A 19,416-nucleotide genomic window follows, 5' to 3' on the forward strand; every position below is an offset into this window, starting at 1 on the left:
AGTGCAGCGTTGAGGGCTGCCCTGCCCTGCCAGGCTGGCATGGTGGCACAAAGCCTAGGAAAATACAGGGGAACATTCTTCCCTTTCTGCTGGTATTGCTTTCTCACAGCTGCTTGGCACAATCGGAGCTGGAGTCGGGTGTTCTCAGTGTGCTATCAGCTTCTAGAACTGTTCCCACTTCCATGCAGTGCTGTTAATGTGGTCCTGGGGTATAGATCACACTTGTGAGCCTTCACTGCCTGTTTTCAATTGCTGTGGGGTCACCAGAACCTAAAAGCCAGCGAGTCCCTCAGGTAGACTGCTGGTATATTGCAGGAGGGACAGAAGAAGGATCCTGGTTTAAAACACGTGTTGCAATCGAGGGCTGCCGTTGTCTTTTATTTTTTGGCAAGCTGGGAGCAGGAAATGGAGCAGGGATGGGGTTGGGATGTGGTGCCTGGGGGCCATTTACTCCCCTCCAGGCAGGGCATGCAGGAGCTCTGCTGCACAGAGAGCAGAGAGCCCAGAGCACTGCCCGCAGTGCTGTGTTGGCTCATTGCAGCTCAACACCAGTTGAGGATTTTTAACTGTGTTTTTTTCTTTCTTGCCATTTTTTTTTTCCTCCATACTTGGCTGATTTTGGTTCTAATGTTTCAATGCAGTTTCTTCCTACAGCCACTGAAGCTCTTTGGCAGTTAATATAAAACAGTATTACATTTTTGTGTGTTTTGGGTTATTTGTCTCAGCTTTTATTAGGCTTGTCATGCAAGTCATCGGGCAAAAATGTAAAAGCAAAAGATTATGTGTGTGTGTTTGTACTGCAGACCATACCCAAGTCATCAATACCTGACACAGGGATTGTTCCTCACCTTCCAGAGGAATTAAGGCCTGTATGAGGAAGCCCTCGGGCTCCTATTGTCTTACCCATGTCTGCCCTGCTGTGGATGTGCCACCATAACACCTGGGACTGATGTTTCAGGGTTTTTAACTCCCTTTCTTCCAGCACCTCTAATTCTGAGGGCAGATTTTGTTGTGGTGCAATTGTTATTATAATAACACCATTTCCAGTGCTGGTGGGGTGGAAATGAAGAAATCCTGAGGGAGGAGAAGTGCTGTGTGAGCTGATGGAACGAGAGGAGTGGGGCTGAGGCTGGGCAGAGCAGCAGAGGGCTGCTGGTTCCCGTGGGTTCCTGCACTGGGCACTGCATCCCTGGCCCACGGCCAGAGAAAGTCCTGGAGGGGATTCTGGCAGTGAGCACACAGGACTGAACTTCCCTGGAGCTTTTGGGAGTGCTCAGTGATGTCGCATCCAGGCACTTGCGTGCTGCTCTCGCACAGCCTGAGTGCTGTGGTGTCTGATGGCTCCTCAGTGACCCAGCATGGAGAGGTTAAAAAGAATACATCTGAGAAAGAAAATCCTCATTTGCTGAAAGGAGAAAGGCAGGGGAAAGGGGTAAAATTCTTCATCAACAAGTAAAGAATGGGCTTCTACAAAGACCTCATGTCCAGGGCATTTCAGCTTCTCCTGGCATTTTCCATCCATTCCATTGTAAAGCCCCCCATGTCGGATGGCTGTGCAGGAACACAGCACAATCCCATCACTGAGCTGCACTCCCTGCTCACACACAGTGCAGCATTTGCTCCTCAGATTTGGTTTCCTACTTTGAAGGACAAATAAAAAAGGAACAAATAATCATTGGTCTGTGCAGGGGCTGCCCCCAGCCCGGCTCTGGGAGGAAAACAGCACCTCAGTGGTTTTCGGGGAGAGGGTGGGCTGCAGTGCATTCCCACAGTTTCTGAGATGGGACAGGAAGGCCTTAGTGACTCATAAACACCAACAGATTTTGTGTATGAGCTTCTCTTTGTTGTTTGTTATCCTTAATTTCATGGTTTTCCTTCTTTTGAGCGTGTTTGTGTATTTTAGACGATGCCATCATTTTGTCAGGACACTTTGTGTGTGGTTCCCACACAGGAGCAGTGCTGTCTGCCTTACGGCCGTGCTCAGAAAAATAAAATGAGCTGTCAATGGGGTGCATTCAGGGCTGTGGGCCGGGCCGCATCCTGACGTGGGGCAGCAGCAGGAGCAGAGCAGGAGGACGAGGAGGGCAGTGGCCAATCTTCCTCGTCCCTTCAGCAGTCCCTGAGCTGTGTGGGAGCTGGAAGCATTCAGTCCTGGGAAGCTGATGTGCTGTAAGGCCCAGAGGAGCCCCTTTCACTTCATTTCAGTGAGATACAATTGAACGAAGCACCACAGCTCTCAGCTGCTTGCTTGGGTTGCCGGTCGGATGCATGGAGGAGCAGCACACTGTTGCATCTCTGAGCGAGGGGAGGTCTGAAAGAGCTTTTCATGCTCTTCTCTGGATGTGGGGACAATAATGGAGCAGCTGTTTAAATACGCTGGAAATTTCAGAAACACACAGGCAAGCACTAAACTTTCCCAAGGTGGTTGAGTAATCTTGTTTGCTTTAGCATTTTAGTCCCCCAATTACCCAAGTGAAGGATATTGCCTCTTTAAACAGAGTTCAAAAAGCCCAAGAATTTTTTATAAATAGCTCACATCCTCTTGATAACAACCGGGCTGCTATTTATTGCCCACTTCCCCTCAGACAGACAGGTTGGAATATTTAAAACCACACTTCCCATGAAATCCAGAGGAACTTGGTTTTTCAGGTTCCTACAATTGTTTGTCATTCTGGGTTTCCTTTGCAGTTTACAGTGTTTAAGCTGGGCTAGCCCTTGAATGGGGCTGGCCAAAGGGCTGCTAAGATACATTGCTGCCTCTCTGGAGTCCTAACTTGCATTTTTCCCCAACTTTTTTGGAGACCAAAAGAAAAGCCCTTCACTTCCCAGCACCATGGGGTCTCTCCAACCCATCTTTTGTCTCAGGACCCAATGAGTTCTCCCTGTCCATATTTCGCATCCCTACTTCATGTACTCCCAGAAGCCACATGGCCAAACCCTCTCTCCTGGCTTAGACAAGTGGGCAGGTAGATGTACTGCTCGTGTTGACTTGGTGCTGCTCCAAGGGGAATACTTCTACTCCAAAGCTGGGGTCTATCCTGCTTTTAGTGGAGTGGGATGGAATGGAATCGGATGGAATGGAATGGAATGGAACAGTTGAGTTGGAAGAGTCTTGCAAAAACCATCTACTCCAACTGCCTGGCTGTGGGAGGGCTAACCAGAAGTTAAAGCATGTTGTTGAGTATCTGCATGGAAAAGCTACCAGTGCCTGCTAGGATGGGCACGAATCCTTCCCCAGGTTTTGGTCATTCAGAAGAACACCTAGGGGCTTCCTGGAAGCAGAGACAGACATCCATGTAAGGAAAGAAGGAGCTGGCCATTGCTTCCATGGAGAGGAGCACTGGGATCCGGCTCACACCAGTGCTGTAAGCAATGCACGGTGATGTGGTGCAGAGCGTCTCAGCTTCATGCTCCAAGAATATAATGTTTCTGATTAGGAACATCCAGTTACATAACAGCATAACATAATCACAAACATACCTGGAGTGCAGCAGGACTCGGTTTTATGATTTATTCATAAAGATTTACTCATGCATAACTTTCTATTTATTCCCTGTTCCCATTGGAAGGCGATGCGAGCAGTGGGTCCATGTGCAGTGAGGTGCTGTCTGTGGCTTTGTGCCCTTCAGAACACATTGGAGAGGAAGGCTGCCACAAATAGGTGTGGCTGCTGCTCCTCATTTGCTGGTTGGCTGTTTATGTGCTCCCAACTGAAATGCAGACCCCCAGGGTCCTCCTCACAGCACTCTGCTCTGACCTGAGCATCCACCCTCCGCTCCCCAGGGGTCCCCAGGCTCTGTTCGCAGCACGGCTGCCGCTGCTCTGGGTGCTGTTGGCATCAGGAAGCAAAACCAAACACAAAAGCAATCTATCTCTATCCTGACCATTTGTCTGCTGCTTATAAGGGCCAAACCTCGGACGTGTGTGACATCCATCAGGCTTTGAACCCCGCCTTAACACAGCTGGTTTTTCTTTTATTTTAAGGGCAGACCAACCAAAGCTTCCGCCTGCCGTCTCATTTCCACGTAAGCAGAGCAGGGATGCTCATTAAGGGGAACTGCTCCCAACAATCCCACTCTCATTTTGCGTGGATGTGCACTGTGTACCTGTTGGTGTGTGTGCACAGTGACATGACCATTGTGTAAGGGAAAAGAAATAAAAGTCCCCACACTGGAAGGACACTGGATGCTCTCCCTGCCCCCCCTCCCGTTGTGAAGCCATTCCAAACTGTCACATGTCGTCAGATTTTGTTTAACCCTCGGAAAAATCTCAAAGTGTTTATTAAATATGCATCCAAACAGAATATTTTTTACAGGAAATTTCAGAATTTGTTTTTATCACCCATCTGTGAGTTTCAGCCCATCCCCTCCAAGCAGAGTGCTGCTGAATGGAGGGTTGGCCGCTGTGATTCACCAGAAATTCCCTTTCTGGCCTGAACTGCAGGAGCTGGAGCTGTGCTGGAGCCGCACAGCCTCTTGTCCTCAGCCTCAGGTCCCTTCAGTGGTCAGTTACTGAAAACAGAAGTAAAATTAATGTGACAAAAAGGGGATGATTTTGAATGAGAAGTTATTACTTTAACATCTCCTGTCCAATCAACAAGGCTGTGCTGGTGTGCTTCCAGCAGAGAGACGTGAGCACCGAGCCGATATTTGCAAAGCTTGATGTGCAAGACATCAGCCGGTGCTGCCAAACTCGAGTTTAAATTTATACATCCTGGCTAAGTCTGCTTTAAATAAAAACAACATAAATTCAGCATCTTTTCCCCATTGCAGACTTTTTGGCATCAGCGTCAGGACCTGTGCAGCACAGCAGCTGTCTCTCTGTTGTTTTTCAGCAGCACTTTGGGCTGGGTGCAGCACTCGGGTTGCTGCTGGGGATGAGGACCGCAGCATTTCTGGCTGTGAGTCACGGCTGAGCTGTGGAGCTCATGCAAATAAACACGGCAATGGGTACAAACTGACTGGGCCCTTATTTTTAGCAGCCTGGCGTGCTGCTGGGGACAGGGCACAGGCCGGGTTAGCTGGGCAGGCAATGGCAACGTGCCGCCTGGAGCTGGAAGCCATTCTGCTGCAGCTCCTGGTGGAACTTCGCTCCCCGTTGGGTCTCTACCAAAGGAAATGTCTGTGTCCCAGCGCCGGTGGTGGGAGGCCATCTGCCTGTGGATCACTGGAGATAGGATGGAAAGGCCTGGGGTGTTGTGGAGGGTGATGGGGAGCAGAAGCTTCATGCAGACATTTAGGATTTCTCTGCAGCAACCCCAGTCTCTGTGCTGACAGGGACAGGCAGGCTGCACCGCTGCCCTCTCCTGTGTGCTGTGACATTTCTCTCACGGTCTGTGTACCGACCAGTGCTTCGACCACTGACCAGCTCCATTTAGGGAAAGAAAGCCAACAGCCCTTAGCTCAGCTGGTCACAGCGCTGCGTTTCGGTGGTTATGCTGTGACAGCCTCAGGAGGTCTGTGGGCAGAGCCTGGCCAAAGCTGTGCACTGTGCAGGGCTGCAGGAACTCGCACTGCCGTGTGCAAGATAAAGTGCCAGAGATCCCATGGAACAGCACATCTGTGCCTCTCTTCCTGCAGCCTCGGGCATTGGGAAGCTGGCACCTGCCTGAAGCCCGGCACGTGCTGTTCTGTTGGTGTTGGATGGAGGCAGTGGCAGTGCTGAGCCCTGCCGGCTTTCCCCTGAGCCCATCCCCATCCTGCTGCCATTGTGTGCAGCCTGGAAATGAGAACACAGCAGTGGGAATAGGGCTGAATGGCTGGAAGGCTCTGTAGGATCGGTACTGCTCTCTTGGTTTTTAATCTCCAGCCAAACATTCAAGAGAAGGGTTGAGCTTTGCAGAAAGTGCAGCCTAACAGCAACCCAGGCTTCCCAGAGGTGTGGGGAGGGAAGGAGAGAACTGCTCCTGTGAGCGGGCAGAGCCAGGAGCTCCCCTGCTCCGGTTCTCCCGTGCACTGTGATGGATGGAAGTGGGGCTGAGCCCTGGGGCTGCCACCTGGGGCTGCTCTGCACTCCTATCTTTAGCATAATTGCTACAAACATTCTTCAGGATTTTTTTTTTTTTTTTTTTTTATAGACAAACCACAACAGCCACTTACATATTTAACAATATATATTTATATATATTTATATATAATTTCTAGATCAGTACATTCATCAGTACTTGTTTTTCTTCACAAACAGAAGAACTCTTACAATAGTAGACTTTCTAAAATAAATACTATTAAAATAGAGCTTCAAAATAAATATTCTATACAAAGAAAAACCTTCTGTGGTGACTTCTCAGGGTGCACGTGTGGCGGGATGCTATCGGGGTGGGGAGGCCTCGCTCGGTGTGGGGGGCAGAGAGGTGGGGGGGCACCGGGGGCTGTGAGTGCCAATTGCTGGGGCCACTGCTGCAGCCCCCGCCATGGGTCGCACGGCACCGGGCAGTAATTTTGGGTAATGCTCTTTAAGAGACAGCACAGCCCGTGCCTGTAGGACCTGGGGTGGCACAAGACCCAAGTACCGTCAGAGGAAAAGGGGAACGGAGGCATTGGGATGGGGCAGGAGGGGAAAGCAGGACCTTATTGCCTCTGAGCCGAGCTGCCCCGAGCTGCAGAGCTGGCGGGGTCCCGGGGTGGGGGAGCACTGCTACATCAACCACTGCTCTAACACATCCACGGACACAGTACAGTCTTCCAGCAAGTGGTGGGCTTACATCACAGCAGGATTTATATATTAAAAGAAACCAACAGAGAAATAGTTTACAACTATGTACAATGCAGGTAGAAGGAGCGGAAGCCTCGTTGCACTGGGGAACGGGGCGGGCATGGCACAGGGTTGGCACAGTGGTAACCACTCTGACATTGCATTTCCTGGCAGGAACCATGCAGCTAGCAATGGGATTTGCTATTGCAGATTTTCAGTACAGACCCTCAGGAACAGCCAAGGACAGAGGGTCAAAAAGGGGAGACCTGTAGGTAGGGGCCGTTTGGCTACTGCTGTGCTCCCATAGCAGCTGCCCCTCCTGCTGCATTTTCTGGCCTGATTGTATCTTGGGGAAATTATTTCTATTATTAAATACATATACATATACATTCAACCAACAGCTCAGCTGGTCAGGGGCTGATTTGCCTCTTTCATTTTCCCCTCTCATTTGTGCAAGATCATAGGTACAGCCCCACCTGCTTCCTTCTTTCTGGTGTCCCCATATGTTCAATATGAGGATAAACCATAGGAATTGGTATCTGGTAACAGACGTGCCCCCTTTCCTACAATTTATCACATACAAGCTAGCAAATATTATAAATATAAAAACTTTTTTTTAAAACTCACCATTCATTAAATATCCACAATTAAACGTAACCAAACCCCAAGTCATCCAAGGTAAATGGATTCCTAAAACAAAAGACACCAGACCTCCCATCAGCATGCTCCTGCCAACCCCTACGCAGCAACTGCATTGCAGCCGAGCAAATGGCACTCCTGGAAATGCTGCCGAGCTCTGCCTATTGCTTTGCTAATTAGGAATGACATTTCACTGTCACTGCTGTGCATTTACTGAGGAAATTTCCTCTAATTAAAAAAATAAAGAGAAAAGATAGACTGGACCCCTTTTCAGCATGCAATTAGTACCTACCCACTTAGGACAGCATTGTGTGCTCAGGCAAAGGTGGTTTGTTGGCACCTTGCAGCTGTCAGAGCAATGGGGTTACTGTCACTGGGGTTCATGCTAAATAAACGTTACAAGCATTCTCTGCTTTTGTACAGAGGATGCAAAAGCTGAACAGCAGCAATAGAAATAGGGGAGTGGGATGCAAGTGTCATTCCCCCCCTGCATGAAAAAAAGAAAAGAATATCTAAAGAGCAAAGAGCTTGTCCCAGAGAGGAGGCACTGGGTGATGGCATTATATGAATGCACCTACGTGTATCCTGTGCTTCAGTCTTTGTGGGTTGAGAGTTTTAGAGAAACAAATATGGAATATCTGAACTTCACAGATTGTGTTAACACTGCCTTTGCTCTGGGAGTGAGCACATAGCAGGGAAATGGGATTTGAACCTTTTGGGGCAGGCGTGTGCTGTTGGTGTAAAATCAGCGTTAGGTGGGATGAAATCTGGTGCTACAGATTGGGGCGGAGCAGCGCAGTGCTGGGACATGGCTCAGACCTGTGCCCCGTTCTGCTGAAGGCTCCAAAGCAATGTGAGCAGGTGAGCACACAACAGAGCACCGTGCCTAAATGCTGAGACCCCTACAGCGCTGTGTTGTGTGTCTACTTCTGGTTCAGACCCTCTGAGGGAGGCAGAAAGCTGGAGGGAAGGGCTTGCTGCACGCAGGTGGCCCTGATAATGGAGCAGGTGGGCAGGGGGGGGAGGGAGCACTTTTTCCACCTGCAGCTGGGAGTGAATGTGACTTAGGAGGGGAGAAAACAGGAATCCCACAATGGATGTCAGCTCAAGGTGGTGTTCTGCAAGCAGTGGTGGGAACTGTGTGTGCTGGTGCACGGGTAAGTGAGCGGCTGCGGGTCCCCATGGTGAGCAGCTGTGTGTATTGTGTTGTATGTGGGCTTGCAGGCTTTGCTCTGAGTGATTGAGATTCCTCCTTTGGCCCTATGAAGCTAAATGCTGACCAGTCCCAAAACCCTGAATGACCCGAAGTGCTTCAGTTTGTAGAAATAGTTGCTTCTGCTTTCTCTGAAGGCGAAAAGCTCGCGTTATCCTCAGAACACAGGTTATGAAAAAACACAACTCCACCCCCTTGGGGAGCGTCCTCCCCCCTCCCTCCTTCCCCAGTTATCAAAAGGGCTTCTCTGCCCTGCTGGCTTTGCTCTCGGGCAGCGCCTTGCACATGACACTGTTTGTGTTCTTGCACCTGCAGCCAGGCCGACGCAGGCGGTCGTAGCAGCGCTGGGACAGCTTGACGCAGCCGGTGGCGGGCAGGTAGCAGAGCAGGCAGGGCAGCACCAGAGACACGGCGCTCATGAAGGCCCAGCGGGCGCAGCAGTTGGACTGGGAGCAGGAGCAGGGGTGGTCGGCACACGTGCCTTCATCATCCTCGTTGGTGCAGTGGTAGAAGACGCCCTTGACCAGACACATGCAGGTGGAGTAGTTGACCAGGCTCTGCGCCGAGCACAGGCACGCCTGGTTGCACACCCAGCACGAAGGCAGAGTCCGGGGCAGGGCACACTCCTTGCACTTGCATTTCCCACAGGCTTCGCACAGCAGAAAGTGCTTATCCAGTTCCTGAGACATGGGTTCCTTCAGGTCCAGGGGTTTGCAGTGGATTGCTTTGGGCTGGATGCGCACCGCCCTGGGTGAGGACTGCTCAGCCACGGGTGCCGGGGCCATGTGGTCCAAGAGCCTTTGGTCAGACGAGGTGCTGCTGCTGCTGCTGATGGAGCTGGGCCGCCCGTTGAAGGAGATCCAGGGGTGGGTGATGTCCTGCTCGCAGCGCTGCGTGTGGCTCGGGGCTGCTTCATGGGGACCCCGGGGTCTCTTGGGGGCTGCCGGCAGGGGAGCAGTGGGGTTGTCAGTGTAGTCGTTCTCTATATGGGTCGTCTTCATCTGGTCAATGGGCAGGATGGTGAGCGGATGCTGCAGCCTCCCGTAGGGGATCCGGCTGTCCAGCAGGGGCTGGACCATCACAGAGTTGGGGACGACGGTGATGTTGTGGGGAATCCGGGGCTCCATTGATAAAGCAGTCTGAGCACTGGTGAGAAATATGCTCTTAGGTGTCCTGGGGGAAGGAGAAGAGACAGAAAAGGGATGGGGGAGAGAAAGAGCATGCTGTTATTGAGTTATCCTCCAACCCCAGGCCAAACAGGGCTCAGTGCACTGACTCATCATGCAGAAGCTCTTAGAAAGTCTGTAAGTCACGGAGCAGGAAGTCATAGAGCCTGCCCAGGTGTAAAGTACATTGCCTTCTCGGCTATTCTTTCCCACTCCATACCCTTGCCTATAAGTGACACCAGCCTCAATACGGCACCATCACGCGGTTGTTTCTCTCTTTTTTTTTTTTTCTGCTGGGACCTCAGGGTTACTGTGTATGTTCACATGTATTTTGTTGGCAAACTGCTTGAAATGACTTATCTGTATCTGGGCACTTCTCTCAGCTGACAATGACCCCTTCCAAATGATGCAAGAGAGCAGCTCGTAGGCACAGAACCTCACTGGAGCATGGGATGTACTGCTTGCCCTGCAGCCCAGGCTCTGCATCAGCTGTGGGAGGACGGCTCAGCCTCAGAAGTGTCCATCCCCACCGGGAGCTGTTGATTAAGGGCTGCTTCCATCCCTCCTGCGGGAGGAGGCAGCTCTCACTCAGCAGCTCTCTGGTTGCACAACAGCACTAGATTGGGTGGGGGCTGGGGAGCATGCAGCCAGGTGGGGCTGTGCTGCATCACCTCCTGCAGGGCTTGGGCTCTTCTTCAAAACACTGAGTGAACTAATATTTGGCTCGAGGGCTGTTTACCAGCTCTGCTAGCTGAGCCCTCTGTTGCTACAGTTTCTAATTTCATTGAAAGAGTGCAATTTATCCTGGAGGAGATCCAAAGATTCAACAGCAGCGTAGGACAAGAAACCACAGGAAGTAACTAAACTTAAATCAAAGAGCGGAAACTACTCGGTTCAAATTTAGAAAGTGCACATTGTTTTCTGGTAGATGTGCCATTTCCTCGCTGGGTGACCTTTATTCATAAATAATATAATGTTGGAGATCAGTTTAAAGAAGCGGTGAGTAAAGCTTCGGAGCGAGTTACAGGAGGGGAAAGGCTTTGGTATCAAGAAAAAGGAAACAGGGAGCTGCCAAAGGCATTTCCAGTTGTTTGTGTTCAGGCAAATAAATGAACCTTTTCCAACAGCACTAAATGCCTCCATGCCAGGCGTTCTGTATGGACTGGGTCAGCGATCAGCTGGTGCATGAGAAGTGCATGACTGAAAGTAAATGTGTTTGTGTTTCTGTAGAAGTATAGCCCCGCTCCAAATGTAAAACAACTGCAATGATTGGAGCATGGACGACTATGCATCTTCAGAACGAGAAAGGGAAAAATGTTACCAGAGCTGCTGTTATCTTTGCAAATGGTTGCTTTGACATTGGAGGGGCTGCAAACCCATCAGTGTGGCTGTGATCAATGGGAGACGGGCTCCTGCAGGAGGAGCTTCGATGTGTGGGCAGTGCATGGCACAGCATGAGGGGACAGCGTGCTCCTCTGCCAGCAGCAGTGGCCATTGCCATGCTGCTCCTCTTTGCTAGTTAATGTTCTCTGCTGGGTCTCGCTCGTTCATCCAGATTTATTTCATTATTCATTGATGCTTCGGCAACGAGAGCTTTTAAAGCACCTATTTCCTAATTACTGCATTTCATAAGTAAAGATAAGCGATGATTCTGACAACTGTGGGGAATGCAGAGAGGGAGAAGTGCAACACCCTTCTGGGCACCAGAACCCCGTGTCACGTAACAAACACTTGCAGCGAGGCTGCGCTCAGTGAAGCGGTGCGTTCCGTCCCTGGGCGCCGCAGGAAGGCTGCGGTTTCACAGCTGTTTCTTTCCTCTGAAGAGAGGCAGCTGTGCTGGCCGGGCAGTCCGTGCAGCAGAGTGCTGAGAGATGGGAGGTAATGGAAGGAAGTGGTGAGCGGAGGTGTGGCGCGCTGCTCTGTCCGTCTGTCCTTCCTGCTGCTTTCCTCAGCTCCCCGTAACTCCGGGATAACCCCTCACGTGTGACTCTGTGCTCTGGCTGGGTTCAACCCTGCTTGCTGTGGTCTCTGGAGTTTGGTCCTTATGCTGTAGGCTCAGACTGGATCCGTAGATCATTTACCCTGAGGTGCGCTGTGCAGAGCGGCGCAGTTTGTTCCCCACCTCTGGCCATGTGGACGGACCTGAGGCTGACTGCCCACGGTGCTACCAGTGCTCTGTGCTACTGACTGTGGCAACCATACGGTTGGTTTCCATCAGCTTTGGAGCTGTGTGGCCAGCAGTGGCCCAGCACTATCAATGCTGTCACACGAAGTTGCATCATGACGTTAATTGGTGGCCATAGGCAGCGAGTGTGTCACTCCCAAACCCCCAAAACCAGCAGTGCTGTGTGCTCAGACACAGCCATGTGCAGGAAGACTTCAAAAGATAATGCTAATCAGGATTTCAGTGTTAATTATCACAGGAAGGAGATGAACCCTGCACAAAGTACCCCGCTTCAGGATAGTTAATGCTGAAAATGATTCATCCTCTTTTTTTTTTTTTCTTTTTCATTATAATACTGCTTCAAATTGTCCTTCTAAGAGCAAAAAAATGCTTGTGGAGCAGAGCCCACAGGTATTTGGGCTCGGGATCCTTTCAGATAAAGCCTTTGGATCCAGATGAGATCCAGCTCTCCTAATTACCTGACCCCTGCTCCAGACTGTGTTTGCCTTGCAGCAGCTAAGCTTTCAGACACCATGCTTTCACACCCACCAGTTTGGCCCCACTCAGTCCCTCCTTTCTGCCCAGTCCTCACTGCCAAGCAAAGAATTCCACAGTTAGCTGCTCTCACTTCACAAGTTACACGTCAACAAAGCACATCACTGATATTTATGGGATTTTCCAAGGACTGTGACTATGCTGCTGCTGTGGCCTTGCTGCCAGAGGTCTCAGCAGTGCAGTGAGATTGCTGGTGACAGATCCAGGTCATGCATCTCTGGAGCTGAGCTGGGTGCTGGGCCTGCCTATGGGGTCTGTCTGTGGGAACAATGATGACAGTTTATGGTGTGCTTGTTTCCGTTTCTGCATGCTCCCACTGGCACATCCCTAAAGCTACATCTTTCCTTGGACTGCTTTCAGCCTGATGCCTGCATCCTAGGAAAGGAGATTTTGGATTTCGTGGCGGGCATCAGTCAGTCCTACTGCCAGCTGTCAGCAGGCTGAACTCAGAGAAATGTGTGGCACAGTGAGGAGTACAGGATTGCTGTGGCTGTACTGCAGGAGATGGGTGCTTCCCTCCTGCAGAACAGGGATCCCAGGGAGCTCTCTGGTTAAGAGCTTGTGTTGGACCTGGAGCAAGTTGACAGTTAGACTGCTCCCATGAGTTCTTGCAGGCTGAGATGTACCTGCCTGAGTACGCTGACATCCTGCACTGGGACACCCTGAAGGCATCAGCACTTGGTCTTTTTTTGGTTATTGTGTTCCTTGGGGGAAAATTGTGGCTGCAACCAGTCTGCAACAGTGCCAGGATGGCTGGAACAAACAGACGAGTCTGTTTGCAAAAGGCAGTCAGCCTGCAGGGATGCATGGGGACACCAGGTAGCTCTTGGGGAGGCAGGAGTAAGACATTCACTTGTTCCTGTTCCAGGAGCGGGACACTGTGCCCTTCCTTGCTCCCCACCAGGAGCATTCAGTGCATGGACGTTCACCAGTGAGGATGGCACTGCTGCACACAGAGGTACCTAAACCTGCAGCTCCTGCTGCACCGCATCTCCCATCCAAATGGTGCTCGGGGTGACCAGGCTGAACTTAAGCCCTTGATGAAGGACGAGAGCCGATGGGTACCTTGGCTCAAAGAGCTGAGCCCACCTGCTCAGAGCAGCCTGCTGGGCCCTGTGGTTCGTGCTGCTGGTGTTGGGAACAGAGCTCTTTTTGGCAGCATCAGTTTGGTAACATTCAGAGATACTGAATTAATTGCTCAGATTGAATGGATTTAGTGTAATGAGATGTTGCATTTAGAGAAAATTGTAGATTGAGGAGAGCAGAAAAAGAAAAATAGAAGAAATAATCAAGTAGAATAGAAGATCCAAGGTACTTAAGCACTGTAACTTCATAAAAGCTATGAAACTTGCTGCAGTGCCTTTATAATCCATTGCACTAATTCAGTCTGACTGGAAATAGCATTTTAATTCTGAGGAAAAAATGCCATACACAATACTTGTAAACAAAATTGGTTAACCTTTGATCATCAGTAATTGCAAACATATTATAACATTAACGTGGGCACAAATTCACTGGATGCAATTGTACAGGCAATTTTCTGTAAGTAGGCAACAGGAAGGGAAATTCAGGCGTATGTTCTTACATTGGGATTTATTCATTCTTCAGACCTAGGTAAAACAATGAAGCTCTTTTCAAAGCAGAAACGTCAACACAGTCCCATGTAGAGAAAACCTCTCCCCCTGTGCCATCCAGGAGCTGCAGGGCTGCTCACCACACACCATTCTGAAGTCAAAATATATTCCCTTCCAAAGGATCTAAGTTGGATTCGGAGAGCCAGCTCCATAACTGTGCTGCAGTTCTCGTTTTGTCTCTCTGTTTGGGTATTGCCCATTTAAAATGCCTATTATACAAGATAATTGCAAATCCTCGAGTTGTAGGAAACCAGTGGGTGTTTTGAAGTCTTTTGGTGGTTGTTTTCAGACTCAGAAGTTTCGTAAGATTCTTTCTTTTGTCAAATGAAGTTGAAACAAAAGTGTTTTTATGTTTTAATAGGACTTGCCTACATAATGTTATGGAAAGCAACATCCTTGTGGGCAATTCTGTGAGAGAGCCATAATAGCCTACAGGAAAGCTCATTCCCATTAATGTATTCAGAGCCATTTCTGCAATTGAAAGCAATAAGGTTCTGGCATTTTTATTTTCAAAGTGATGTGGGATAACTTGTCTTCCAGTTACTGAAAAACAAAAAGGATCCCAAAGTACATATTTAATGGGTGCAGATGTGCATGCTGTTCATAACTGCCTCAATTACCTATTAGTTCATGGTTCTAATATGGCCTCGTACGTTTAACAACTTTATAGATGTGTGGTAACAAACAAATAATGAGAATAAAGGACTTCTGGTGGCTGGAATTGGGTCCCTGTGTGGAAGCAATGCTGCCAGGTTGGGCTCTGGGAAGCACTGATGTGAGCCTGCAAGCCCTCAGTGCCCCATTCACTGAAGTCAGGAGGAAAAGAGGAAAACGTGTTCTGTGAGGCAGTCAGTGCCATGCAGGGCACGCTGCTCTGCCCCTGCCATTGCTGGGGGACGTGAGATCTTCAGCATGCAGGTGCTGCTGTGCTCACATCTGGGCTCAGTCTTAAATGTAATAGAAAAGAAGAGCCCGGATGGGCTGCCTGAGGTCTGTTATGAGCACAGGAGTAGCGTAGCCACCAAAAATTCCCAGCACTCACATTTATAAAGGGCAGAAGATCAGGGGTCACTTGATTTCTCCCTAAGCAAGATTTGCACTGGGGCTGCTGGCACTGGGCTGTCCCTTAGCACTCTGCTGAGCCCAGACCTGTCCTGTAGGGCTGGAGCTGCTGGGCCCACGGGGTCCGTGCAGTCACCCCGAGGCACCTTGCCATAAAGACATGGGGTAAGAAGAAAGGTAATGGGGTCAGAAGAGTCCTTTCTTACTGTAACCTGGAGAAGCGTTTCCAGCAACGTAAACCAAACTTGAATTTTCAGTAAGAACTTGACCACTATTTTCCAAGATTTTTCCAGACTGTGAAGCATCACAAAGTTTTGTGAAGAAAGGATGGGGAAATTACTGCAGAGAAATTAAAGGGCAAATCCTGACTGCTGTCACAGAGAGCCTTCCAGGGCCCTGGAGCATTGCTGTGGCTCAGTGATGGCACAGAAGCCATGGAGTCTTATTGCCCAACAGCGAGGCTGCACCTCCTCCTGGCTATTGTCATTAGACCTGCTGTTATCCACATGCATTCTGAATTCCATTCTCTCAGAGAAAAGTGACAGCCATCTAATGGAGATTAAAATATTTGTAGCAAAAGTAGCAGTAAATGCACTGTGGAAATTTGCTTGTTTTCTTTGCTCTAATGAGATATATGATATTTTGAGACAGAAATGTCTCAAAAGGAAAAGAATTAAAAAAACCCACAGCCATAATATCTTAATAGATGCATCTGAATACAAAGAAACTGTCATAATTGAAAACAATAGGCTTGAGCATCTTGCTGTCAAGGGAGGCCATATATATTCCAAAGCCTGTGCATGTTGGCACCGTTCAGAATGGATGGCAACCTGTGTGAGTGGTCCTTCCTCTAATTTATTGCTACTTTTAGAAAGATCATGCCTGTATTCTCTCTTCTATGGTGGTTTGGTTGTATAGTCTAGAAAACCTTATCTAGAAAGGGTTCATCTCAGCTACAGCCACAGTGCTTTTGGGCAAACTCAAAGGTCCTGATTTCTGCATCTGCCAGCTCTTCCATTGGCAGCTCCCGGCTGTGGGAAGAGAGAAAGCACATGGGATGTGCTGCAGGCAGAGCCAGGGGACCCGGGCACAGAGCTGTCCTTGCCACAAAGCAGGACTTGCAGAGAGGAGTGAGACCCGCAGGGTGCAGCACAGAGTGGTGCAGGCAGAGCCCAGCCCTGGTGGGTGACAGAGGAGCATCCATGCTGTGCGCCTCCTCCTGCAGCATGGGGCACAGAGATCCACGGCCCAAACCCCAGCACAGGGAGCTGCAAGGGGACAGCTGTGCCTTGGCCTTTGGGTGGCATTAAGGACACCTCTCAGCCAGACCTCCGCAGTGATGGAGGATGTGATGCTGCTGCCCTGAGTGAAAAGGTTCAATAAAAGTTTTTAATGAGGGAGGGCTATGCTCAAAGCTAGAGGAGGCCCCTCGGTAAGCATGTTGTAAACGTGTGACTCGGAGCAATGTGTGATGTTGGAGTTCATTAAGACTGACTTATTCTGCCTAAATTTTGAGTTGAGCAGTGAATTCTTTAAAATCAGATTAAAAAAAAAAAACTCTTTTCCATGAAGTGAGAATTAATATTAACACAATATTGGTATTGATCCTTTCTTTCCCACTTAACAGCCTTGTCTACCTGAGGAGAGCTAGAATTTTCTCTACTAGTAAGGAGGAAAAAAAAATTAGAAAGCTTACTGGGGAAATCTGCCATTTTTGAAAGGAGGCCCTGCACTCCTGCCAGAGCTGGGAGATTCAGGAGCTGGGAAATGAGAGCCGTAGACTTCCAAGAAGCTGTCTCTGTCCAGCTCCAGTCTGTTCCTATGGTGTGAGTGAATAAAGCACATTTTGGCCCGCGAACATTCAGATCTCCAGGGACTCAAATTTCTCAGTAAAGGCCTTTTATTGGATAAGAACATTTATTTTAAAGCCAGAAAACTGAGCTCAGATGTGATCTATTAAGCTAATGGTACCAAATGATGACCGTATTATAAGGATTTTATTATCTGGCGGAATTACGTTGTGTTGCATTGAAAAGGAATAAACAAGCAACACTTGTTTGACTGCTTGCCTATAAAAAGGCAAGTTTAAGGATAGGGCTGAATCTGGAAAATCGCATAGCAATGTGATTAATGAATGTTAGGCTTTTATGGTCAGTATTTGGAAAACCATCAGAGCTGTGAATTAATTATTGCTGTAGCGTTGCAAAGGTGGCGAATTTCATTTCACTGAAGAGAGATTGCAGTTTTATTTGGGAGGTGGTCGGGGGGGGGGATGCAGCATTTCCCAACGTGATCCAGGAATTAGTCACGATTCCATAAAAACAGCTTTTGTTCTGCAGTTTCAGGAGAGCAAACAATTTCTCCCATGCACAAACCTCATACAGAATTTCAAAAGGACTGCAGCGCTCAGAAATAGTCCATCCGATTTTACAATACCAATATAGAGTCCTTTCTAGCAACAGAAACACAGTAGCCCATGGAAAAAGGCACATTTATCAATGAGACATCCCCAGTGGGGTTCCAATAACTGAGAACAACCCCTCCTCCTGCTATCAGTCATTTTTATATGGAGAAGGGGGAAGCTAGTCATCAAGATCATTGTGATTCAGGCACAAATTATAACTTCATTCTTCAACCCAAAATAAAGAGCGAGGGGGGAAGCCTCAATATTGGGAAATTTCCCTTTACCTAATTAAACTACAATTCCTAAGCTAATTTTTTGACATCCTGCACCCTTAGCGTGGTTTGGAAGAACGGCAGCAGCTGGAGAAGTTTTAAAGAATCTAGAACGTGCCTTTTGTGCTCTGGATTAATCACTGATGTCTTTCCATTTCTCCGCCTTTCTTTCCTACACCCTTTAAAGCAGAAGTTGAATCCATAAAAGATATCAATCCAGAAACGAGACCCATCTCTTGGTCACTCGAGGAAAAAGCACCACGCTTTTTTCCTTCTGCTGATTAATGCTGATATTCATTTGCACTGTCATTTCCAAGGTCTGCATTTCCAGTCCCTCTTTCCTCCAAGACCTTTCTGCCTTTTATATGCCCCGTCTGCTTTTTCCATTCCCCTTCTGATAATGAATTTTCAGAACATGTCGTCTCCAGGCTTGCCTTTCTCCTGTGATGCCGGGACTGGTACCAGAAAATAAAATCCTGGCTTATCTCTGCTACGCAGTTGGTAGAGAAGAGCAGCCTAGACACATTTCCCCTCCATCTATAACATTCCATTTACCTTTATGAAATGATTCTATACACACATTTTTATTGCTTATTTAGCCTTTAAAATATAGAATCCATCCAGATTTAACACTCAAGTAGCCAAATGTACAGCAAAATAGGGAACAGAATGATGATGGAATAAGGCACAAAGGCCAGAGAGGAAAAAAAAAAAAAAAAAAAAAAGACAGCTGTGTGAAATAAAATGCTGAAGAGCAAAGGTCACACAGGAGAGACCTGACACACCAGTGCCTGATCTCTGGAGCGTCCTGTCATGGAGACAGCTCAGAACTCCATGACACAACCGAGACAGAGGGCTTCGGAAAAGAGAGGAAATAGGTAAAAGCTGCATTCATATTCCAAAGTAAGAAATACCCAATTCTTATTTATCAGCCCAAGCGACCACACATTTATGACCCTTTTTCCGAGGAGAAAGGAGAAGAGGACACCTCATCACCAGAGAGAGAAGTGTTGCTCTGGTAGGAAAGCCCTGCAAATCACCCTGCCGCAAGTAGGGCCAGCGCTGCCTGCCTCTGCCATCCCCTGAATGCAGATGTTGGGAGAACGTAGAAGAGAGGCATAAATAAGAATTACGGGAACAGAAATGTAAATTCTGCAGGAAAAGGGAGATTTCTTCAGAATGTGAAGTCTCCTCTGGATTTGGGAGAACCGAGCAGCCCTCTACTGTATATAATTATAGATAATTGCTGTTAGAAAAGTCACGGTGCAGAATACGCTTGCGATCAGCGATCTCTAAGGGGACGGACAAATCCATCTAGAAGGAGTGCGAGATTTTCCCTCGGGGAGCAGGCTTGATTTTTCCCAGTTTAAATCCACGTAACATTTCCCCCGAGCGCGGATCCCGCACTTACCCGAGGGATCCCAGCCAGGAGCATCTCTGCAACGCGAGCGGAGCCCTCCGAGACCGGGGCTGCGAGTGCGGCTCTGACAGCGGCTCCGCTGCCCCCGCTCCGCCGCGGTGCTGCAAAGCCGCTGCCTGGGAAAATGGCTATTTTATGAATGGGAGGGCAGCGGCCCCTACTGCGCAGGCGCAGCCTCCCTACTCTATGAATGGGTG

At 48.9% G+C, this 19,416-nt stretch overlaps 1 protein-coding gene and 1 long non-coding RNA gene across 2 annotated transcripts; one reads left to right on the plus strand and one right to left on the minus strand.

Annotated features, from left to right (window-relative positions):
* Window positions 1–6,164: 6,164 nt before the first annotated feature.
* On the minus strand, window positions 6,165–19,344 carry SPRY4 (sprouty RTK signaling antagonist 4). Its single transcript, XM_031598494.2, has 2 exons — window positions 19,211–19,344; window positions 6,165–9,715 (listed from the first exon to the last, which is right to left on the minus strand). The coding sequence occupies exon 2, from the start codon at window positions 9,667–9,669 to the stop codon at window positions 8,776–8,778; it is 894 nt and encodes a 297-aa protein (XP_031454354.2). The 5' UTR covers window positions 9,670–9,715; window positions 19,211–19,344; the 3' UTR covers window positions 6,165–8,775.
* Window positions 11,501–14,122, plus strand: LOC149915941 (uncharacterized). Its single transcript, XR_016471353.1, has 3 exons — window positions 11,501–11,586; window positions 13,296–13,385; window positions 14,036–14,122. It is a non-coding gene; the product is annotated as an uncharacterized LOC149915941 (long non-coding RNA).
* Window positions 19,345–19,416: the final 72 nt, after the last annotated feature.

This window comes from Phasianus colchicus, chromosome 15, assembly GCF_987193195.1.
Source record: "Phasianus colchicus chromosome 15, bPhaCol1.hap1.1, whole genome shotgun sequence".
Classification (NCBI taxonomy): domain Eukaryota; kingdom Metazoa; phylum Chordata; class Aves; order Galliformes; family Phasianidae; genus Phasianus; species Phasianus colchicus.

Coding starts and splice junctions, on each gene's coding strand:
- SPRY4 (XM_031598494.2), bottom strand. CDS start 9,669: ATGGAGCCCCGGATTCCCCACAACATCACCGTCGTCCCCAACTCTGTG.